The 23,387-nt window shown below is 37.8% G+C and overlaps 1 protein-coding gene across 4 annotated transcripts in view; it reads left to right on the forward strand.

Moving 5' to 3' along the window:
• Nucleotides 1-23,386, forward strand: part of LOC127627220 (P2X purinoceptor 1-like) — a 34,545-nt gene extending 11,159 nt beyond the window's left edge. Inside the window, exons 4-13 of one of the 4 annotated variants that reach the window (XM_052103556.1) lie at nucleotides 1,774-1,852; nucleotides 4,281-4,368; nucleotides 6,898-6,978; nucleotides 10,721-10,862; nucleotides 11,299-11,444; nucleotides 15,212-15,302; nucleotides 15,381-15,446; nucleotides 16,954-17,048; nucleotides 22,061-22,104; nucleotides 22,186-23,384. In XM_052103556.1, the coding sequence (XP_051959516.1) occupies nucleotides 1,774-1,852; nucleotides 4,281-4,368; nucleotides 6,898-6,978; nucleotides 10,721-10,862; nucleotides 11,299-11,444; nucleotides 15,212-15,302; nucleotides 15,381-15,446; nucleotides 16,954-17,043 (783 nt within the window). In that variant the 3' untranslated portion in view covers nucleotides 17,044-17,048; nucleotides 22,061-22,104; nucleotides 22,186-23,384. Of the gene's footprint in view, nucleotides 1-1,773; nucleotides 1,853-4,280; nucleotides 4,369-6,897; nucleotides 6,979-10,720; nucleotides 10,863-11,298; nucleotides 11,445-15,211; nucleotides 15,303-15,380; nucleotides 15,447-16,953; nucleotides 17,049-22,060; nucleotides 22,105-22,185 lie in introns of all 4 variants that reach the window. The other 3 variants (XM_052103566.1, XM_052103575.1, XM_052103572.1) reach the window with 3 other exon arrangements.
• Nucleotide 23,387: the final 1 nt, after the last annotated feature.

A 23,387-nucleotide genomic window follows, 5' to 3' on the forward strand; every position in this document is an offset into this window, starting at 1 on the left:
TATTCATTTATTTAAACACGAAAAAAATTAAACCAAAAATATTTCTAAATGACAATTATAATTCAAATAAAAACAAAAATATAATTAAAATAACAAAGTGGTAAAAAAAATCACTTCTTCCAAAGGCCCTTTTTGCAGTGACTTCCAGATGACAACAGGTGGAAAAATAGCAAAACAAATTATTTCATAAAGGCAATTGTAAATATAAACATAACAACAATAATAATAATAATAATAATAATAATAATAAAACATGACCTATAGATAGTTTAACACAAATGTAAAAAAAAAAGTTACATTTGCTACAGTTTTTCAGGGACATAATTTGATGTTCTAATATATTTTCAGAGTTTGTACATGAACTTTATGACCATCTGCTGGTGGAATCTCCAAACTGTAAATGCAGGAACTGACCTGCTTTTTAAACCTCTTAGTGCAATGACCTATTTCTCAGGAAAATAGCAAATTGCCCTTTGCGCCACTTCATTACCATACAATGCACCCACAGATAGCGCAAACACTCCCACCTACACCCACTTTGCGCTGGCATGAAAATTGCACTTAGAATTAGCGGGCTCACGAAAATAGAGTCCTATATGGCCAGAAGTATGTGGACACCAAAAGAATACAATTACATGTACTTTTTGAGCATTTCATTTCAAAACCATTACCATTAATCAGGAGTTTGTCTTTCCAAACTGCTTGCACTGTTATGTGAAGGCTTGCTATTATGTTGGAATATTTTGGAATATGGCTTAGGGGATTTGCTTCTATTTAGAAGCGTGCATGAGTGAGGTAGATCACTTATATTGGATGATGGTTCCTAGACATTCCAATTCATTTAACTGGGGTAAAGGTATGAGCTTTGCGCAGGACATGTTCTAAACAACAGTTCATTAGAATGTCATTATGTGCTATAACATTAAAAATCATCTTTAATGGATTTAAAGGGTCTAGCCAAACCTATTAATCTGATCAGGACCCGTTTGTATGAAAGTTCTCAGAAATGCTCTTAAGAATAGTCTTAAGCTTTGACTTCAAGTGTCAAAAAAGCCCAATCTGAGAGCTGAGACCAGGTCTTAACACTTTTGAATCACACTTATTCTTAACTCTAGGAATAAGAGTCAAATTTTGACACACTTAATACTAAAATTTTACTCTAATCGGCTTTATGCATATGGCCCCAGATAAAAGCTTAATTTTATATTTTTCCTCCACAGCTTTGCTTAAACAAATGAGTCTCAGGACAGGGTTTGTGGTTTTTCTAACCTTCTTGCATCCAGTCTCATTTGGATCTCAGATTTTTCCGCAAACCTGCAAATTTTGGCTTAAAGGTGCACTCAGCAACTTTTTTTTGTTTGTGTTATCTTATACTTACAGTGACATGTTGCGACATGGATGCAGCATCATTTAAAATCAATCGTTTTTAGCTGCAGAAGCCATTGTAAATTCACTTTTCACAGTCAGCCATGATTAATTTTTCCAAGGGTGAAAGTGTCCAATAAACAGGGCTGTTGTTGAGATGTGATTCTAACATGGCAGCCCCCATGAGGGGACCCTGTCAATGTAGAACAAAACAACTTTTATAAGTTTACTGATATTACTAGACTCCTCATCTTATGTGAGTGGTCATTATTTCATACATAGGTTTTAAAATTACAGTTAATTTCTTTAGGAGAAAAAACGTTTTTAATGAGGAAAAAATTAGTGCACCTTTAAATTAGCACTAAAATTAGACAATAAAGTGTATATATCTGCCTGTTTGTGTTGCAGCTCCCAGATGGGAAGAACAAGAACAAGTGTGACTCGGACGCAGACTGTGATGAGGGCAAATACAAACGTACGGGAAATGGTAAAGTTCTGACCGTTTTTTTGTTCCAACAGAAGGCAGCCGCACAGCGCTACAGACTAACATCAAAGCACTAACAGCAGTCTGGGGCCAGAGGAATTGAAGCATCAATTTTTTTTCAACCTTTTTACTGACAATCATAGCAATCAAGATATGCACAGTATAATCCCAATTTCCCTGACTGGCAACTAAATCAATGCATCACCACAATTAAAATACATGGGGTAAGAAACTAGGTGCACTTGCAAGTAAGCATTTCAGTCACATTTCTAACCAAAAATGTAGACCCCTTGCAAATGAAGCGGCACATTATTCCAATCTTGCTCTCCTAACTGACAAATCATTTTCAGAATTTGTAAGTAAAGGTTAAAGTCATATGGATTACTTTTGTGCCTTTATGTGATGTTTGGAGCTTGAAAAAGGTCTGGTACTCACTTGCACATCTGCACAAACTGCACATCAGCCATGCCGGCGTCTCCGTAAGTCACTAACATTCATGACTAACATGCTGTACTTTTGTATTGTAAGGCCTCCATCTTAATTTTCTAAATCTTTGATAAATCTCACCCCTTGCTCACTGATGTCACTCATTCCCAGAGAATCATGGGGCTCTTATCCAGATTTAGTTCACTTGGTGTGACTAGATCTTGAGTGCATTTGTAATTTTACGATTGCTTTGAAAAGTTTAATGTAATTTCAGATGTTTTTATTAGATAACATAATACACACACACACACACACACACACACACACACACACACACACACACACACACACACACACAAAAGGCAAAGCCACACACACACTTGTAGATTCACTATAAGTAAAAAAAACAATTTGGTGACACCAAATCAAACAATTGATTAATTCAATCAAACCCACATTATTGACTATCCTGAGCTCACTGTGGGTTACAAATACTCAAATATTGACTCAGTGTCACATGCTGTGTAGCAGAACAATGTAAGTGGATACTCCAGGAATACAGACATACTGTAAGTAAACACTTTGCAGTTATTCAAAGCGACCTAACTTTCCATTTGGCACAAACTTCCAACAAACTTAACCATACAAAACATATTATCCTTAATCCTGTTACAACAGTGACTCAGTGAACTCTGGAATTTTCTCAGTTGTCTTCTTTATTCCATGCCATGGACTGCATTGCATTTTATGCTCATTTTATCAGTATTTTTATTATTATTCTATTTGTCTTTTAATTCATGCCTCTGAGGTGTTTTTGATGTAATATGGGTCATTATTCAATTGGAGTGCTAAACGAGAAGCGGAATTGTAAAAATGCTTCTTATTTATTTAATAATATACAGTTCTTTATTGCTATGTATTTAAAATTAGTTTATTATGCTTTATCCAGTAGAACTGAAGCATAAAAACATTTTGGTTTTTAAATCATTTTAATCAAATACTCTTGGCACAACTGCTTATGTCTGTTTTGTTACCGGTATTTGAAGTTCAATTCTGGGTTGGTCTAAAATGAGTAGGTAAATACAAGTTTAGGGATTTATTTATCAAAATAAATAACTTTCTGTAAGAATTCAATTTAATTGCTTTATTGAAATTTCAGTTTTTAAAGAAAATGTGTGGACTTTTTCAGCTTAGACCCTATTATCAGCTTAGACCTAATTGTTGTCTCCATCTATTTTTTGAAAAAAAGACATATGTGATTTTATAGAGTTTGCTCTATTAAAATCACCTCATCAAAGATTTAAAAATGTAAATTAATTGATTTCATTGGCTCTGAAGGAAAGGAATGCTGTATACAATTTAAAGTAACACCACAAACAACTTACATTACGCTCATGTTTCTGTCTGTATATTGGCTGTTGAGTTACTATATGGAGTGGTAATTTTTATGAATAAAGCACAATCTATATTAAGCCTAATTTTCATAAACACTGGTGTGTATTTACATAGAAAGGATATGGACAGGAATGACAATGACTTAATTTAAATACTCAAGATGCAGTGCAATTTCTAAATTGGAAAGTTGCTTTACATTGTGTTTGGTGCACAATGTAAAGGCATCGCCATGTTGAGATCAATTACTTTATATTAATACCTCCCTGTAATTGGACACTTTTACTTGTGTAACAAATTAATTATGGCTGAATGAGAATGGGGCATTTGTACACTATTGGTATCTACAGTAGATTTTGGCATCTAAATTGCTAGAGTCAGAATAACATAAACTAAATATTACTGAGTGCACCTTTAATGAATATCTAAAAATGCAGAAAGGTCTGAGTGAGGGTTAGGTTTACGGCAGGGTTATGGAATAGAAAAAAACAAGCATGTGATAAAGTGTCTTTACTGTTGTTTGGATTCAGGATTAAGTAAAGGTTTAGGCCTTTCTAATCCACTCCTAACCTCTTGTTCTAACCTCACAACATTTTGGTCTCCTATCTCTTAGGGCACATGACAGGAAAGTGTGTGAACTCAACCAGTACTTGTGAGATCTACTCCTGGTGTCCTGTTGAAGATGATCGTCAAATACCGGAGTAGGGATTCTTATTCATTATTATTGTTGATTAATTGGGCCAACCTGAACAGGATGTTAAAAAGTAACTTGTAATGTTTGTGGCACATGTCTTTGGCAGAACTGGACTTTAATTGTCTTAGTATGTGTTTTATATATATTATATACACACTGGTGGTCAAAAGTTTGAAATAATATATCGATTTTGCTGTTTCGGAAGGAAATTGGTACTTTAATTTACCGAAGTGTCACTCAACTGATCACAAAGGATAATCAGGACATTACTGATGTAAAAAAACAACACCATCACTATTTGAAAAAAGTCATTTTTGATCAAATCTAGACAGGTCCCATTTCCAACACTATTTCCATGAGTATTCATGCTAAATTGCTAATTTGGTACTAGAATATCACTTGCCATTATATCAAACACAGTTGAAATCTATTTGGTTCATTAAATGAAGCTTAACATTGTCTTTGTTTTTGAGTTGCCACAGTATGCAATAGACTAGCAAGTCTTAAGGTCAATATTAGATATTATTGTCAAAAAAAAAAAAAACAGCTTTCTCTAGAAACTCATCAGTCAATCATTGTTTAGAGGAATGAAGGCTATACAATGCTTGAAATTGCCCAAAACTGAAGACTTCATAGAAAGGTGTACACTACAGTCTTAAAAGACAAAGGACAACTGGCTCTAACAAGGACAGAAAGAGATGTGGAAGGACAGATGTACAACTTAACAAAGAGGATAAGTACATTAGAGTCTCTAGTTTGAGAAATAGATGCCTCACATGTCCTCAGCTGACAGCTTCATAAATTCTACCCACTCAACACCAATTTCATGAACAACAGTAAAGAGAAGACTCAGGGGTGCAGGCCTTATGGGATAAATTGCAAAGAAAAAGCCACTTTTGAAACAGAAATACAAAAAGTGAGCAAAGAAACACATTGGACAACAGATCATTGGAAAAGATTGTTATGGATCTTAATCTCATTGAGTTTTGTGGGATCATCTAGACTGTAAGGTGCGTGAGAAGTGCCCGACAAGACAGCCACATCTATGGCAAGTGCTACAGGAAGTGTAGGGTGAAATATCACCCGAGTATCTGGACAAACTGACAGCTAGTATGCCAATGATCTGCAAAGCTGTCACTGCTGCACGTGGAGGATTTTTTGATGAGAACACTTTAAAGTAGTTTAACAAGTTCTGAATTTTTTTTCAAATTGTAAGTAATTTTAATGTTATTAATGTCCTGAAAATACATTGTGATCATTTGAATGCCACTTTGGTGAATACAAGTTCAAATTTCTTACCTTAAGACCAAAATCTGTGCATTATTCTGCCAGTGTATGTATGTGTAGATAGATAGATCGATAGATCAATAGATAGATCGATAGACAGACAGACAGACAGACAGACAGACAGATAGATAGATAGATAGATAGATAGATAGATAGACAGACAGACAGACAGACGGACGGACGGACGGACGGACGGACGGACAGACAGACAGACAGACAGACATTACTATTATTTGAAATTTTTTAGTTAAACGCCCACCAAAAGTACAAAGCTAGATTTACTGTAGCCCAGCAATTGAAGAGGCAAGAATCAAGAATAATGTGCTCTTACATAGATTAAGGGATAGTTCACCCAAAAATAATTTCAATAATTTACCCTCATACCATCCCAGATGTGTATGACTTTCTTTCTTCTGCTGAACACAAAGATTTTTGAAAAATATCTCAGCTCTATAGGTTCATACAATGCAAGTGAGTACCAGACCTTTCAAGCTCCATACATCACATAAAGGCAGCATAAAAGTAATCCATATGACTTTCACCTTTACTTTCAAATTCTGAAAATGAAAGAGAATGTGGAGATTTATTGTAAAAAAGGATTGAAATATTGATCTGATTCTCACCCAAAGTGATCGCATTATATATATATATATATATATATATATATATATATATATATATATATATATACATATATATATATATATATATACACACACACACACACAAATATTTGACAGATATTAAGCCACTGGAATCTTATTGATTACTTTTATGCTGCCTTTATGTGATTATTGGAGCTTGATAGGTCGGGTCACCATTCATTTGCATTGTATGGACCTACAGAACAGAGCTATTCTTCTAAAAATCTTTTGCTTGTGTTCAGCAGAAGAAAGAAAGTCATACACATCTGGGATGTTATGAAAGTGAGTAAATGATGTAAGAAGTTTCATTTTTGGGTGAAATATCCCTTTAAATGAAATATTTGATAATGTTTATAAAGAAAATAACACTGACCTTTCCTGGATCGCTTCTTTTTTGAAGTAACTATAGAAAGATGTTGTCAGCTGCCTAAATGCTTTTTGCATTATTCCTGAAATTGTACACCTGACTGAAAATGTATGTTTGTGTGCATACTGTACCTTAAGCATGTGACAAAACATATTTAATGTTGTTTTGAATCAGCCCATGAATTTGGTTTAACTAATTTAACTGTAGTGAGACATTTCCCTCTTATTTTTCCCTGTAGTCCTCCAATTCTGCGGGCAGCAGAAAACTACACATTGTTCATTAAAAACTCCATCACCTTTCGCCAGTTTAAAGTAATCAGGTAATTCCTGTTTGTGGTTACTGTCATTGCACTACTAATTACATATCCTGTATTTTGAAAGCAAACTTTTAACAATCAAAGACATGACCTGCATTACTAGCACACACCATTAAACTGTTTAATGTTCCTTTTGATTGCATGGTAAAGTTAGAATGAAATGTATGCACTGCAATTAAATTGATATATATATATATATATATATATATATATATATATATATATATATATATATATTTTTTTTTATTATTTTTTTATTTTATTTTGTTTTTTAAACATGCTGAAAACACCAGCAAAGCTAGTCACCAGCATATGTTTTGATTTGAATACTGGTCATTTGGTTGCTTGTGTGCTGATGTTCAAACCATGCTTCTTAAAGGAATAGTTCACCCAAAAATGAAAATTTGCTGATAATTTACTCACCCTCAGGCCATCCAAGATGTATCTTCATTTTTCATGAAAACAGAATTTAAGATTTTTAGGATTTCATTTCAAGTCTCCTCCTTTAAACAATGCAAGTTATTGTTTTTTGACAGTCCAAAAAATAGGGTGCTTTAAAATAATCCACACAAATAAAGTTCTTCTGAACCCAAACGATTGATTATTTTTAGAAACAAAACATTACTTATATACTTTTTAACTACAAATGTTTGCTTCCGTACATCTCTGTGAAGCGCGCTCACGAGAGGTGTATTCAGGCTCAAATAGGTAGGGTTGGGCAAAAACTCCATCATCTCTTCTCTTCTAAAATCCAAATCCTCCGACATCGTGTTTGAAATTGTTTTGGACTGTTTTTGTTTGTGAACGGCACTTAGTCTGTGCAAACTCGATCTCCTGTAAAACAATAAAGAACGTGCTTCCTGTCTCCTCCTCCATGCATGACTTCACCATCGAGCTTACATCATCCCTCTCATGAGCATGCATCACAGAGATGTACGGAAGCAAAAAGTATATAATATTGTTTTGTTTCTAAAAATAATCAATCATTTGGGTTCAGAAGAAATTTATTTGCCAATTGGAGTCATATGGATTATTTTGATGCACCCTAAATATGCCAAGTAAAAAAATGGAGTACATCCACTTGCATTGTTTAAAGGAGGAGGCCTGAAATGAAATCCTAAAAATCTTTAATTCTGTTTTGATGAAGAAAGAAACTCATATATCTTGGATGGCCTGAGGGTGAGTAAATTATCAGCAAATTAAAATTGTTGGGTGAATTATTCCTTTAACTAGTTGAACCTGCAAGCCTCAGTAAATCAACCAGCTCCGACAGAACGGCAATGCTGGTCTACCAGCTTGACCAGCTAAATTTTGTTGGTTATCATTACAGCTATATTGGTTCACCAGTTAGACCTGCATCAAATCAGCTTGGAACAGAATGGAAATTCATGCTAGTCTGGAAATCTTAGCTGTCAATCTAAGCTTCTTTTCTTTAGACTCCTTTTAGATGAGAAAAGTCTCTGTTACTGTTGTAACCTCCATTCCCTGATGACAATTAAAATTGGCGAGTGGAATTTGCATGCCACTTCCCCGGACATACGGGTATAAAAGGAGCCAGCTTACAACCACTCATTCAGGTTTGTGCTGAGTAGCCGAGACAGAGTCCCGGCCATTTCAGCGGTTAGTTCAGTGTTGTGGCAAGAGGGACACAACGTCTCGTTCCCTCCATCAGGGAACAGAGGTTACAACAGTAACCAAGACGTTCCCTATCTGTTACTCACTCGACTTTGTGTTGATGTAGTGACACTAGGGGTCCCTATACAAAACTCCACAACCAGCTGAACTGTTACGTGGACTGGTAATGCAGGTTCAGGCAGGCCACTGCGTGCCTTGTAGCAAGTGCACTCGAGCTCCCACGTAACCTTCCCAATGCCCCACGAACGTCGCAAAGTCCCTCGTACCCAAAAAGGGGGGACAGGACTTACTTACAATGGGAACAGGCTGTGCTAGCCTCTTCTGCCTTTTCTCATTCAGCTGTGGCCAGATGTATTCACGTCATGGAAGGTGTTCCTTTTCCCCAGGGGAATAGACACAATGGAGACCACATCCTGCCCGAAGGGGAGGTTACCATGTGGAGAATGTCACATGGACTTACCAACCGGTAGTACACATGTGAAAAGAAGCCCCCTTGTAGGTCCTATCTAGAGGAGAGGAGCTCTACAAACTCGGCGACTAGGGGGATAGGAGGTTCTGCCTGAGGGAAGACACAAGTTTGCTGTCAGGGAAACCACACCATGGAAAATGCATCACATGGGGTTACCACAGGCAACCAACACATGTGGAGCACCTACCCCAGTATATGGCATACTAGTGCAAGTACTGGGCCTGGCATCAAATTTCTCAGCTGAATTCACCTGCTTCAGGGCTGAGGAGGAAAGACATGGGACAAAACTGGCTCAACCCGGAGATTATAAAATCTCGCTAAGGTATTCTCGCTGCTCTACAGATATCTGCTAGAGAGGCACCGTTCACCAAGGCCCAGGAGAATGCCCTCGGCGACGAGCAGACAGGGTGCGGGATCTTGAACCACGCCGGGGCAGGATGTGCTGGATAGCCTCCGTCTGCTTCTTGACCATCGAGAAATGCTGAGAAATGTCCTCAATGGTGTCACCGAACAGGCCAGCCTGGGAGATGTGGGCATCAAGGAAGCGAATGGAATGGAACCAGGGTGGGGCATGGCTGTGAGCGGCACTTTGAGCCCAGGAACCAGTCATCAAGCCACGAGTGCTCAGGGCAGGGTGGAGGGTTCCACTCAAGCCCGACACTTGTGGCAGCCTGAGCAAGCATGGCCATCAGTCGGCCTCAGATTTGGCGACGACAACTGAAGTTGGGAACCCAGCCGAGTCCTCCACGTCCGACCGTACCAGCCCAATCTCCGATGCGGCGATCGAGAGCTCATCCTGCTCTCGAGGCCCAAAAGAGATATTAAACTTACACTGGGGAAAGCTGAGTGTCTAATCCCAGAACTCGACCGGGGAAAATGAGGCATCCAGGGGAATGGGAAGTCCGAGGGGGTTCACCCGGCAGAACCACTCCCATTGGGGTCCCCCAAATCACCCACCACCCCAGAACCCAGCGTTAACTGCGGCCTGATACCCGTAGGCAGAAGGACCTCTGAAGAAGGAAAGCCACGACCACAATGTTGCCATGGTCAAACTCTTACAGTGAGAGCATGAACCATCCACGAACGCTGTTTCCGTGTTGCTACGGCCCATACATGTGAGGCAGCGATCGTGGCCATCAGAGGTGGAGAGCTAACGATCGCATCCAGGAAATACACACAGACAGGAAGGCATCTTTAAAAAGACGCTTTCTGTCAGTGCTCACTCTTTTAGAGGAATACTCTTTTAAGTATACTCTTTTAGTGTAGCTGCCGAAGCACCCAGGGGCATTTATCCGCATGAGAGGGGGAGAACACCACTGCAATGTGCCATATATCCAATAGCTTAGAATGCTTTGTTGAGGTGAATGGAATGGCAGTGGAATTAATCGAGACCACTTTGCTCCGAATAACAAATCTGAATGAGTGGTTGCAAGCCGGCTCCTTTTATACCCTTATGTCCAGGGGAGTGGCGTGCAAATTCCACTGGCCAATTTTCATTAGCCTTTTCTCAAATATCAGAGGTGTTTGGCGCTCCCCTAGTGTCACTACATCGACACAATGTCGAGTGAGTGACAGATAGGGAACGGATAGTAGTAGTAGAGACTGTAGATAATAAGGAATACTTTCTTTTTCTCTGCCCAGGAGTAACTTGGTAGAGGCTGTGAATCAGAGTTACATCAATCGCTGTCTTTATAACCCCACGAATGATCCACTGTGTCCTATCTTCAGATTGGGAGACATCGTTGAGCGCTCTGGTTTCAATTTCTCAGAGATAGCTCGCGTGGTAGGATTTTTCTCTCAATCAAGATAGTAAATGCATGTGCACACCCAGAGTTACTCACACTTGTAGTGATACTTTTGCACACACATTCAAACACACCCATTCCCCTTCTTCATTGAAACAGTACAGGAGCACCCAACCACCCATCTCAATTTGAACTCTATAAATACAATATAGAATTATACCGTTACCAGAATCATTTTATTTCAAAAGGCTCTCGTATTGATTCACTGTGTCTTTGTGTTATGTCATGCTTGATTAATAGTTTGAATTACTTCCAACATTCAACATGTTCTTCCACAGAAGCCCTTAAAGTTATTCAAAATGTATAAGGACATTATCATTTTAGTGACTGTTATAATTTAGTCCGATTTATTAAAACCTGGAGAAGAACATATCTGTTCATAATTGTTATCATATTTCCTGTGTAATCTGGTAGGGTGGGGCTGTAGGAATTCTCATTGACTGGGACTGCAATCTGGACCGGAGTATCAAATACTGCAAACCAAATTATGAATTCTATGGCCTTTATGGAACTGGGAAAGATGACAAAGAGGAGAAACCATCTTTGGGATATAATTTCAGGTGGGGGAGACTGTTCTACTGCTATTCTAAATGCACTGGTAACACTTTCCATAAAGCCCATATTTTTAATGCATTGTAAAGACATTATAAATACATTATACTTCATTCAAAATGTCTCATAATGCACCTTATAATAGGTTATAACTTCCCATAAATAATTATTACTACAGTTATGATACATTATAAGACTTCCCCTATTCATAGTTATACCTTGCCTATAATGCATTATAACACAAGCAAGCAACTTCCATTTTTAACCCAGCAGAAGCTAATAAAGTTAATCATATAAGTGCTGTAAAGTGTAAAATGTCAAAAAGGTTTATGACATGCTCATATTGTAAGTGGTCTTTGCCTGCTTTAAATAAAGTTACAAAAGCAATTTCTTCTTATAAACAGCCATAGCATAAACTTGTAACATACAATGCATAACAAGCCAAATTTATATACAGTGCATCCAGAAGATATTCACAGCGCTTCACTTTTTTCACATTTTGTTGTTACAGCCTTGTTCAAAAAATTATTAAATTCATTATTTTACTCAAAATTCTACAAAAAATACCCTTTAATGACAACGTGAAATAAGTTTGTTTGAAATCTTTGCAAATATATTTGGTACTAAATTAAAAATCACATATACGTAAATATTCACAGCGTTTGGCATGACACTCAAAATTAAGCTCCGGTGCATCCTGTTTACACTGATCATCCTTGAGATGTTTCTACAACTTGATTGGAGTCCACCTGTGGTAAATTCATTTGATTGGACATGATTTGGAAAGGCACACATATGCTGGCCGCCAGGCCAAACTGAGACATCGGGGGAGAAGGGCCTCAGTCAGGGAAGTGACCAAGAACCAGATGGTCACTCTGACAGAGCTCCAGAGTTTCTCTGTGGAGAGAGGAGAAACTTCCAGAAGAACAACCATCTCTGCAGCACTCCAGCAATCAGGCCTGTATGGTAGAGTGGTCAGACAGAAGCCACTCCTCAGTAAAAGGCGCATTACAGCCAGCCTGGAGTTTGCCAAAAGGCATCTGAAGGACTCTCAGATGAGAAACAAAATTCTCTGGGTCTGATGAAACCTTTGGCCTGAATGGCAAGCGTCATGTCTGGAGGAAACCAGGCACCGTGCCGTGGGGATGTTTTTCAGTGGCAGGAACTGGGAGACTAGTTAGGATCAAGGGAAAGATGAATGCAGCAATGTACAGAGACATCCTTGATGAAAACCTGCTCCAGAATGCTCTGGACCTCAGACTGGGGTGAAGGTTCATCTTCCAACAGGACAATGACCCTAAGCACACAGCCAAGATAACAAAGGAGTGGCTATGGGACAACTCTGTGAATGTCCTTGAGTGGCCCAGCCAGAGTCCAGACTTGAACCTGATTGAACATCTCTGGAGAGATCTGAAAATGGCTGTGCACCAACGCTTCCCATCCAACCTGATGGAGCTTGAGAGGTCCTGCAAAGAAGAATGGGAGAAACTGCAAAAAAATTGGTGTGCCAAGCTTGTAGCATCATACTCAAAAAGACTTGAGGCTGTAATTGGTGCCAAAGGTGCTTCAACAAAGTATTGAGCAAAGGCTGTTTTTTCATTTTTTATTTGTAATAAATTTGCAAAGATTTCAAACAAACTTCTTTCACGATGTCATTATGGGGTATTGTTTGTAGAATTTTGAGGAAAATCATAAATTTTATCAATTTTGGAATAAGGCTGTAACATAACAAAATGTGGAAAAAGTGAAACGCTGTGAATACTTTCCGGATGCACTGTAATGGAAGTTATTTATAAAATAAGTCTCCAAATAAGATGCACAAACGTTAATGTTTATTGAAGAGTCTGGAGTCAGAACAGAATCTGTTAGGATTTTATATCAGAAACAAAAAATAAATGTATGTTGATCACACATGTAGCCAATCACCCAAGAAGATTGATATATTTTCTGATATATTTTTTCCTTGTAGTTTTACATAATATCTCAATTTACATTGAATGTGTGCTATTTTGTATTTTTTACATGTGTAATGTATAACTTCCAGTATGACTTGTCAGGCTCTATTTTCATGAGTGTTTAGCGCTACACGCTAAGACACAATGTTTTATCCAATTTTCATGAGAGTGCTAATTCTAAGTGCCAGCACAAAGCGCAAGTGGGCATGGGTGGGAGTGTATGTAATACTGTGGGTGCAGGCACACAAAACTGTGGGTGTGTTGTATGTTAATGAAGTGGTGCAAAGTGCAATTAGCTATTTTCCTGAGAAAGATGTCATTGCGCTAAGACGTTTCAATATCACCTCTTAACTCAGCGCAAGTTCAAATTCAGTTTGTGTATTTGCAGTTTGGAGATTTCACCAGCAGGTGGTAATAAAGTTCGTCCAAATTCTGAAAGTACAGAACATAAAATAATTTGCTTGATGATCACTGTTGAAGCAGTTTTTCTTGAAACAAAAAATTACGAGATTTATGTTACATATTCTAGAGGTCATGGTTTATTTGTTCAATTATTATAATTTTTATTGTTACATTTAAGTCACTGCAAAAGGGGCCATGGAAGAAGGAGAGACTAAAATGTTTGGAATTGGTTAGATTTTTTTGACCACTTCATTATTTTGATTATATTTTCATTTCATTTGAAGTGTAATTTGAATTTAGAAATATTTTTGGTTTAATTTGATCGTGTATCAATAAATTAACTGAATAACAAATGACAGTTAGAAGTGAAGTATGTGCTGATACAATCACTGTCAATACTATCCATGATGTGTGTCAGTAGTTGAAAATGATTAATAATACTTACATTCTCTGTAATTTAACATACTTAACTTCATCCATATCCTGAACCACATTTTCCATGTGTATAAAAGGAAAGTGTCCCATTTAACAAGGATACACAAAAGAACGTAGACCATATTTATATTCTAATTCATTGCATACAGTTCATTTACACTACCAACTTTTTATGAATGTACTGTCTTTGTTTATATTGTTGGTGCTCAACAGGGAATGGACTGTAAAATAGGATGGAGAACATACCGGAGAAGAACCTCCATTGACCCAACTAGCGACTAATCCCCTTGTGCCTAGACTTAAAAATACCAAAACTTCATGGCTATGCCCACTGACTTTGTGCTTATGAGTTTGTGTGCTTCAAATAGGGCTTGTAATGTCATTGCTTATGTCACTTTACTTAAAGCATACCTATTATATATATGTATATATATATTACAAATATATTACAATGCATTATAAATTTGGGCTTCATAGAAAGTGCTACCAAAGCATTTTTTAAATCCTCATTCAGTAATACTAAGCGACTGTCATTGGCCCATCCTGACCAGCACTGTGAAAAGTGAGAGATATTCTTCTTTTCACTGCTTTGGTAGTGGTCCACCTTTGGACAATAATTTACTGATTACTGATTAATGATACTGAAAAACTTTAATAGCCATTCAAATAAAAACAGACCTAATTAAACTTTTTAATTAAACAGCCTTCCCATGGAAATGTAACTGTTAAAGAGTACATTATTATACACTGATGTATTTTAGAAACTTTTCATTGAATATTGGCAGATTACTTAATAAATTCAACATTCATGTTTCTCTAGAAGTAAAATTACAGCTAAACTGAGAAAAGATCAAACAAGCTGTACTGTATTATTTTAGAGCATGCATACTTTGATAAAAGCAATAAATGGAGTGAAGAATTTCACAAATACATTTAATCTGGACTCACCACTGCAGATTTAAATGTAAAACTGACTGTTTCAGATATGGCAAATATTTTGTGGAGAACAAAGTGGAAAAGAGAACACTAATGAAGGTGTTTGGCATACGGATAGACATCGTTGTTCATGGACGGGTAAGATTATTTTATTACGACTCATTCACATGATAGTTGAGGACATTTTAATTTGGTGATTTACAATTTTCCTTGCAGGCAGGACAATTTGATATTATCCCAACACTGACAGCCATAGGCTCAGGAGTAGGAATCTTTGGAGTGGTGAGTCTCATAGGAAATACATTTTTACAAAGAGTATATCTGGAATCATCAACTCGATGAAGAATCCAACTTTTGCCTTTTCACTTCCATATAAAAAATGTAAGATAAAGATATTTAATTAATGGGATTGCAGCATCTCATAATCAAATGAATATGTTGTAATGTTGAATAAGTCATATCTATTAATATGTTCAAACAGTTCTAGAATATTACATATATACAGTTACTTATCATTTGCTTTACTTGTTCTAAAGGGATAACATATTTGACGTGATCGCACGTGATTTTGGGTGACGTTGCCAATCTGTGTTAATGAAACATAGATACCCACCATTCAGTAATTCTATGGTTCTCTGTGAGTTTAGCTGTGGCCTGTTTGTATCAAACAGGTGTAAACTAGTGTTGGGTGTAATCCAATTACAAAATTATTAGTTACTGTAATCTAATAACATCCATCCATCCATCCATCTTTAACCGTTTATCCGAAATAGGTTGTGTGGGCAGCAGCTCCAGCAGGGGGCCCCAAACTTCCTTATCCCAAGCCACATTAACCAGCTCTGATGGGGGGACCCCGAGGCGTTCCCAGGCCAGTGTGGAGATGTAATCTCTCCACCTAGTCCTGGGTCTTCCCCGAGGCCTCCTCCCAGCTAGACGTGACTGAAACACCTCCCTCCTCACGGATGACTGAGCTCCTCATCCTATCTCCTAGGGAGAAACCCGCCACCCTTCTGAGTAAACCCATTTCGGCCACTCGTACTCGTGACCTACATGACTATAGGTGAGGGTAGGAACGAAAATTTACTGGTAGATCGAGAGCTTTGCCTTCCAGCTCAGCTCTCTTTTCATGACAACGGTGCGAAAGAGCGAATGCAATACCGCAGCCGCTGCCCTGATTCTCCGGCCAACCTCCATTGTCCCCTCACTCGTGAACAAGACCCCGAGGTACTTGAACTCCATCACTTGGGGCAATACCTCCTTCCCTACCTAGAGTACGCACTCTATCAGTTTCCTGCTGTAATCTAATTACTAAGTAAAAAAGTGGTGTCATGCATTATATTTAAAATTATTGTAATCAGATAACAGTTACTGACTTTCAATTAATTTAATTACTTTTAAGTACTTTATAGGGTTAAGCTTATTTCTAATATATTAATTATGTAGAATACATGAATTATGGCCCTGTAACGAGTCATTGTGAAGGAGAAATGTGAGGTACTGATTAGATGACTTGTGTGTAACAATGAACAAGCAAGAACTATAGAAGTTATTTTGAATTTGTTGAGTGGAATTTAAAAATAAACTTAAAAATTAAAGTAATTAGTAATGTGATTACTTTTCAATAAAGTAATTAGTAAAGTAATTTGATTACAATTTTAGAGAAATCATTCGTATTTTGTAGTGCATTACAATTTTTTAATGTTCAAACCACGCTGGATAGGTATTTAAATATTCTTTGCATGCTACCAGTCTTTTTGAAATTGATACTAATATTTGTTATTTTTTTAAGGCAACTGTCCTCTGTGATTTGCTCCTTCTGTATTTACTTCCAAAGAGAGATTACTACAAAAACATGAAATTCAAGAATACAGAATCCTAGAGGAGGTGAGTGTTGGCTTTGTGGCTTGTCAATAATATAGTACTTTTCATATAGTATAGTACTTTTTGATTGCTGGTGTATGTTTTATGAGTGACCAGTGGAAGATCTAAAAGGCCAAATTGAGAAAAAACTAATTGTATTAGGTTGTGTTTTCCCAACACAAGATGGCAGTAGAGAAACACTGTTCGATAATGGAAGAAAACTTGAGCAGATGCAGATCCAATGTTGTTTCCATACATTTACATCAAGCTGCATTCCCCATTGTGTCATTATGGATACATCTTCAGCTCTAATAAGCATTTCCATATAATCAATCATGTGGTTTATGGAGCATGCCTCACTTGAAAAGATTGAGTATGAGAGGAAAAGTATGCATGCATGCATGCGTGTGTGTGTGTGTGTGTGTGTGTGTGTGTCAGTTAGCAAGTATATAACTTTAAGGCTCTATCCATATGGGCAGTATGCAATTCTTTAGTCCATGCAACACCATGCTTCCTATAGATAGGTCTGACTAGTTACCGTAGCAATGCAACACATTGACCAAATTCGTCTTTTACAGAGAGAGGAAAGTAAGGGCACATCCTAACTTGCAGGACTCTCAATTGCAGCTCTACGAGAAAGAAAAACATGGGGGCTGATTACCTTACTCCAAGACAAAGTGTCAGAGGGCATGTTTGAGAGAGAGAGAGAGAGAGAGAGAGAGAGAGAAAGCCCTCTACAATGCGAGTACAATGCTGTGACAAAACATATTAACCAGTGGCCCTGCAGATATCTGTGGCCCTATGCACTGTGTACCATGAGCTCTCCAACTGACCTGAGAAATATTTACTCTCAGAATATTTCATCATTTTGTGCCCCGTATTTATGTTGGCTGTTTAAAAGAACTAGCAATGCCTAATTTGCGAATGAATTATTCTTTTGAGTCAGTTCTTTTCATTGAATTGGCCAAACAGGCTAGCAAAATGGGATGAATTGATTCGTGATTCAGTACAATTCGTTCGGACCGCTCTTTCACTGAATTATTTGGAGCAGTTTCTCACACACAGTAAAATAGTATCGGGATATTTATGAATACAGAGAACAATCAGCGCTGGATACAGTGCACAATTCGTTGTGTTGCGTTTTGCATTTTTAGCACGAAAACGCATCTGTCTGAACGATTAATGGAAGAAATGCTTTAGCCAAGGGGTTTTCAAATTGGGTTAAAGTGAGCCTCCCTCTGGAGAACTTGAAGTGGGGAAACTCAGTCAATATAAAGCGATCCATTTTGCAACACGCATATCATATGCATAACAAGCACTTTAACACAGAAGCTAGCTGGACAGATGTGTACAGATGTGAACCGTTATCAGGGTTCATACATATTTTTCCAATCATTTTCCATGACTTTGAGGCGAATTTTCATGACCGTACATTTCCTAAAACATGCCACTATGCCAAATAAGAAAATTCCATGTCAGAATTTACCACAGCATAGCCTATCTTAACTAAAATGAATGACAAATGCCAAGCTATGTATAAACATTTATTTAAACAGCACTCACTGACACCAGTATGCTTAAATAATATAATGTGTCAAACGTTAAACATTACTAGGCAACCAGTAGTGGGAACGCCCACTAGCGACTTCACCGCCAGCCACTGGCGACCTGCAGCTACAAAGTCGCTGGCAGTGTGTACACACCTTTTGTCGCTGCAGGTCGTTTTCTAACAGCAAGAATTAGCCTTTCATCCATCTTTCTGTTACTGCAGGAGCTGAGAGAGAGAGAGAGAGAGAGAGAGAGAGAGAGAGAGAGGATCACGTGAGCTCTCCCGTCTTCTCTCCTATTTGCTGTCGCTTCCGTTAGTCGCTCTTCATTTGAATAAAGTTGAACTTGTCTCATCTTTGTCGCGTCGCTGGACACGCCCACATCTAGTCGCCAACGGTCTCGACAGCTCGTGTCGCCGGAAGTCACTGTGCTCACATTGAAAATGAATGGGATGGAGTCGATGTCGCTGGCAGTGTGTACACACCTTTAAGCTGCGTACACACTGCCAGCGACTTTATCGCTGCAGGTCGCCAGTGGCTGGCGGTGAAGTCGCTAGTGGGTGTTCCCACTACTGGTTGCCTAGTAACGTTTATAAATGACATTCACGGATGTCATTCCATTGCTGTTGACAGCGAATCTCTTTTCTTGCCACTAAAAACAAACATTTTGTAGGGAAAAGACTAAATATAAATGGAATCAGTTCATAAAATGCTTTATATCAAAGATGAATGAGAAACAAGGCGTGCTGTTTGCCAGAGCGGCTGTTTATCTGCGCGTAAAATGCAAATGTCGGTCTGTCTAGGTCCATAAAATCCCCGCGATCTCAGATACACCTTTCCACGCAGTATTTTTCTTTAAAATGTCCTTGTACGTGGGAAGAGACATATCATAGAGCACTTGAACATTTCTAACAGCAAGAATTAGCCTTTCATCCATCTTTCCGTTACTGCAGGAGCTGAGAGAAAGAGAGAAGGATCACGTGAGCTCTCCCGTCGTCTCTCCTATTGGCTGTCGCTTCCGTTAGTCGCTCCAAAGTTGAACTTTTCTCAACTTTGTCGCGTCGCTGGACACGCCCACATCTAGCGCCAACGGTCGCGACTGCTCGTATCGCTGGAAGTCGCTGTGCTCGCATTGAAAATGAATGGTATTGAGTCGCTGTCGCGCGCGATGTCGCTGGCAGTGTGTACGTACCTTTATTCACGTATCTCCGCGACAGTATGCGATTAAAGGTTTGCTTTGAATCGTTTGAAATGTGTGTCCAAAGACAAGATCAACGTGATTCATGTTCATTCCTTCATGTCATTCTTATGTCATTCATGTTCATTCCTTCATGTCATTCTTGTTGATCAATTAAAGAAACATGAATTCGCATTTCACAATGCGCTAAAAACAACTATGTCACTCCTCTCTCTTTAATCCTCTTTTGAACCGGTATACTTAAAAAGACAGTAAAATTATATTTACAAATAAATGTTACTAAGTGTAGATCCTTGTAAATAGAACAAATTATGATTATTCAGATGGTTTTCATATAAATTGTTTTGTATATTTTTAAAATGCTAATGTCATTAAAAGGATGAAAATAAATATTCAATAAAATATACACTCTCACATACTCACGTCACGTGAAGTCAGTCATACACTGCCTGGCCAAGCAAAAAGTCGCCGTTTGGATTTAAATAATCAGATACTTAAGAGCCTATGATTGGATCATTATTGCAGTGATTGATATGTTTCAGCTGGCAACACTTATTTTAACCCTAACTGATGCAGTGGGTAGCTTCTCTCTTAAACAACCATGTCGGAAGACGTATCCTGTGGTCGTGGACATTTTTTTTTACTGTGTTTCAGAAGGGGCAAATTACTGGCCTGTATCAAGCAAAGAAAACAACTATGGAGATTGCTGAAATAACTGGAATTTGGTTAAGAACTGTCCAACACATTATTAAAGCCTAGAAGGATAGTGGTGAACCATTAGCTTCGCGGAAGTAATGTGGTCAGAAAAAATCTAGTAGTAGAACTCACGGCTATGTTTAATCGTGAAAGTAAAAGCATTTCCACATGCACAATGCGACGAGAATTTACAGGATTGGGATTAAACAGCTGTGTGGCCACAAGAAAGCCACTTCTGGAAGTGAGGCTAATCAGAAAAAACTACTTAAATTTACTTGGGAGCATAAAGATTGGACTGTGGAGCAATGGAAAAAGGTCATGTGGTCTGATGAGCCCAGATTTACCCAATTTCAAAGCAATGGGCACGTCAGGGTAAGAAGGGAAGCACATGAAGCAAAGCACCCATCATGCATAGTGCCCACTCTACAGGTCTCTGGAGGCAGTGTTATGATCTGGGGTTGCTTCAGTTGGTCAGGTCTAGGCTCAGCAATGCTATGCAGCAATAAAATAAAGTCAGCTGACTATCTGAATGTACTGAATGACCAGGTTATCCCATCAATGCATTTTTTTCTTCCCTGACGGCATGGGCATATTCCAGCATGACAATGCCAAGATTCATTGGGCTCAAATTGTGAAAGAGTGTTTCAGGGAGCATGAGGAATCATTTTCACACATGAATTGACCACCACAGAGTCCTGACCTTAACCCCATTGAAAGTCTTTGATGTGCTGGAGAAGACTTTACGGAGTGGTTAGACTCTCCCGTAATCAATACAAGATCTCGGCCAAAAATGAATGCAACTCTGGATGGAAATAAATGTTGTGATGTTGCACGAATGCATGCTGTAATCAAAGCTAAAGGTGGTACAATGAATATTAGAGTATGCAACTTTTGAAATTATACAGTGCCTGGCCAAAAAAAAGTTGCATACTCTAATAATCATTGTACAACCTTTAGCTTTGATTACAGTGAAGATTACATGTGAAGATGCCCCCTTCCCAGTTTCCTAAAATGTTTTTCAGTTCCATTTTGCTTGCATGTCATGTAAAAAAATATACATATATTCACGTATCTATTTTTCATATATAAATATATAAATAACATTTACTATCCAATGGTGATTCTTTCTCCAACATGTCCGTAGAGGGTTGAAAACAGAGAGAGAGTTAGAGAAAGACAGGAAGAGTTTGAGCTGTGGTGATTAAAGTGATCTTTAATCACCACACTGACATGAACATTCAGAAAGAACCAATCCAGTGAGAAGACTGTATAAGATCAGTGTGAAGAGGAGATAAATAATAATTTACTTCCATGCTACTGAAGGAAAAACAACAACAAAAAATAGAAGGCTGCATTGCTGGTTTTCTTAGCCATTTAACCCGGTCTGTTTGCTGGTTTTAGAGGGGGTTTTGGGCACTTTTTAGCAGAGACCAGCTTAAACCAGCTAGGATCAGCAAACCAACTTAGGCTGGTTTAAGAAGTTTTTTTTCAGCATGGATTAAATACACAGATTGCGTTAGTTACGTATTGCATTACAACAGCATAAACGGTTTAAAAGTGAAAATTCTCACAGAAATGTACTTGCCCATCAACAGAAGCCAGATTCGCCTCTTCACAGAAAAAGAAAGATCAACCATAGGTAATGCACCATTCAAATAATTTCAACCACAGACCCCTGTAGAATTGTTCCGCATCTTCATAAACAACTTTTCAATTTCAGTTGTGGTCACAGTAATTCCAGATCTTTGCTGTGCACAGGAGTGAAAGCAGAGTGGCTGCCATGACGACTGACTGCTGCACTGGGGAAGGAAAAAACTCTCAACACTGGAACATATAAGCAAGTGGACCAGGAGACTTGACTCCAGAACTATCATTTTCCTTTGTAAATTATATTTCCATCCCAAACTTTTGAAAAAAGACATTAAAACACTATTATTATTATTATTTAAGACAAAGCTCATTTGCACTGGGTGTGCTTACTATTGAAAAGCTTTCAACTGACTGCAAAGGGAAGCAATATTATGAGGTGTGTGATTGAGACTTCTTTGGGATCCTTACAAGGTTATCAAAATATTCTGCAGCAAAATACTCATTTCTGGATATCGACCATTTAACTGTGATGAGTTTTCACCTCATTTTGCAGCGTATGAAAGCAAACTTTTTATATTTGTCAATTTATTTTCATTTGGTATACTTTTTTGTTATATTACCCTGTCATTCATTTAAAAAACAACTCACCACTGCTGATTCAAGGGTTCAAATACAGTTTTTGAGGGAGTACATTTGGCTCCTTCTCTCTTCTATTTTTTTTTTTTCCATTGTGGAAACATAAAAGTAGATTGAGGCAAATGGAAATGTAAAATAATTTGCTGTGGTCTCCCTGCTATAGAAGTGTACCCATCTGTAGTTGACGTCTGTGTTCCAAACCTGGAACTGTGAAGAGTCCATTGTGTCACTTATATTGTAATAGATTTGTATTTTATTTTTGCTTTAAAAAGATAGATTGTCAAAGACTAGTCTGTGAAAGACAGAGCAACATGTGAATATATGAATAATTTAAGTAGTCTTTGTATGTTTACTTTTCACACCTGTGTTAGTTTTAATAGATTCACAGAACACTTTTCACAGAACTAAAAGCATCTGGACAGAGAACCCTGAGCCAAAAGTGTTTTATATACAATTTATACAGAATATGTTGGATTTGTTCTTTGTACTATACACTTTTCAAATGAAATCATGTCTCCTTTTCAATGGGAGAAACTCATGGGAGGTTAGTTTAGCAATTTTTACAAATTTTTTAGTACATTATTAAAATCTTGAATAATTTGGAAATATCATAGACAGCATCATGAAGGATTGCTTTACATCAACATCATTGAGCCATCATAATAAAATTACAAATGACAAAAGATAAAAATAAAG

Source organism: Xyrauchen texanus, chromosome 3 (genome assembly GCF_025860055.1).
Source record: "Xyrauchen texanus isolate HMW12.3.18 chromosome 3, RBS_HiC_50CHRs, whole genome shotgun sequence".
Classification (NCBI taxonomy): Eukaryota; Metazoa; Chordata; class Actinopteri; order Cypriniformes; family Catostomidae; genus Xyrauchen; species Xyrauchen texanus.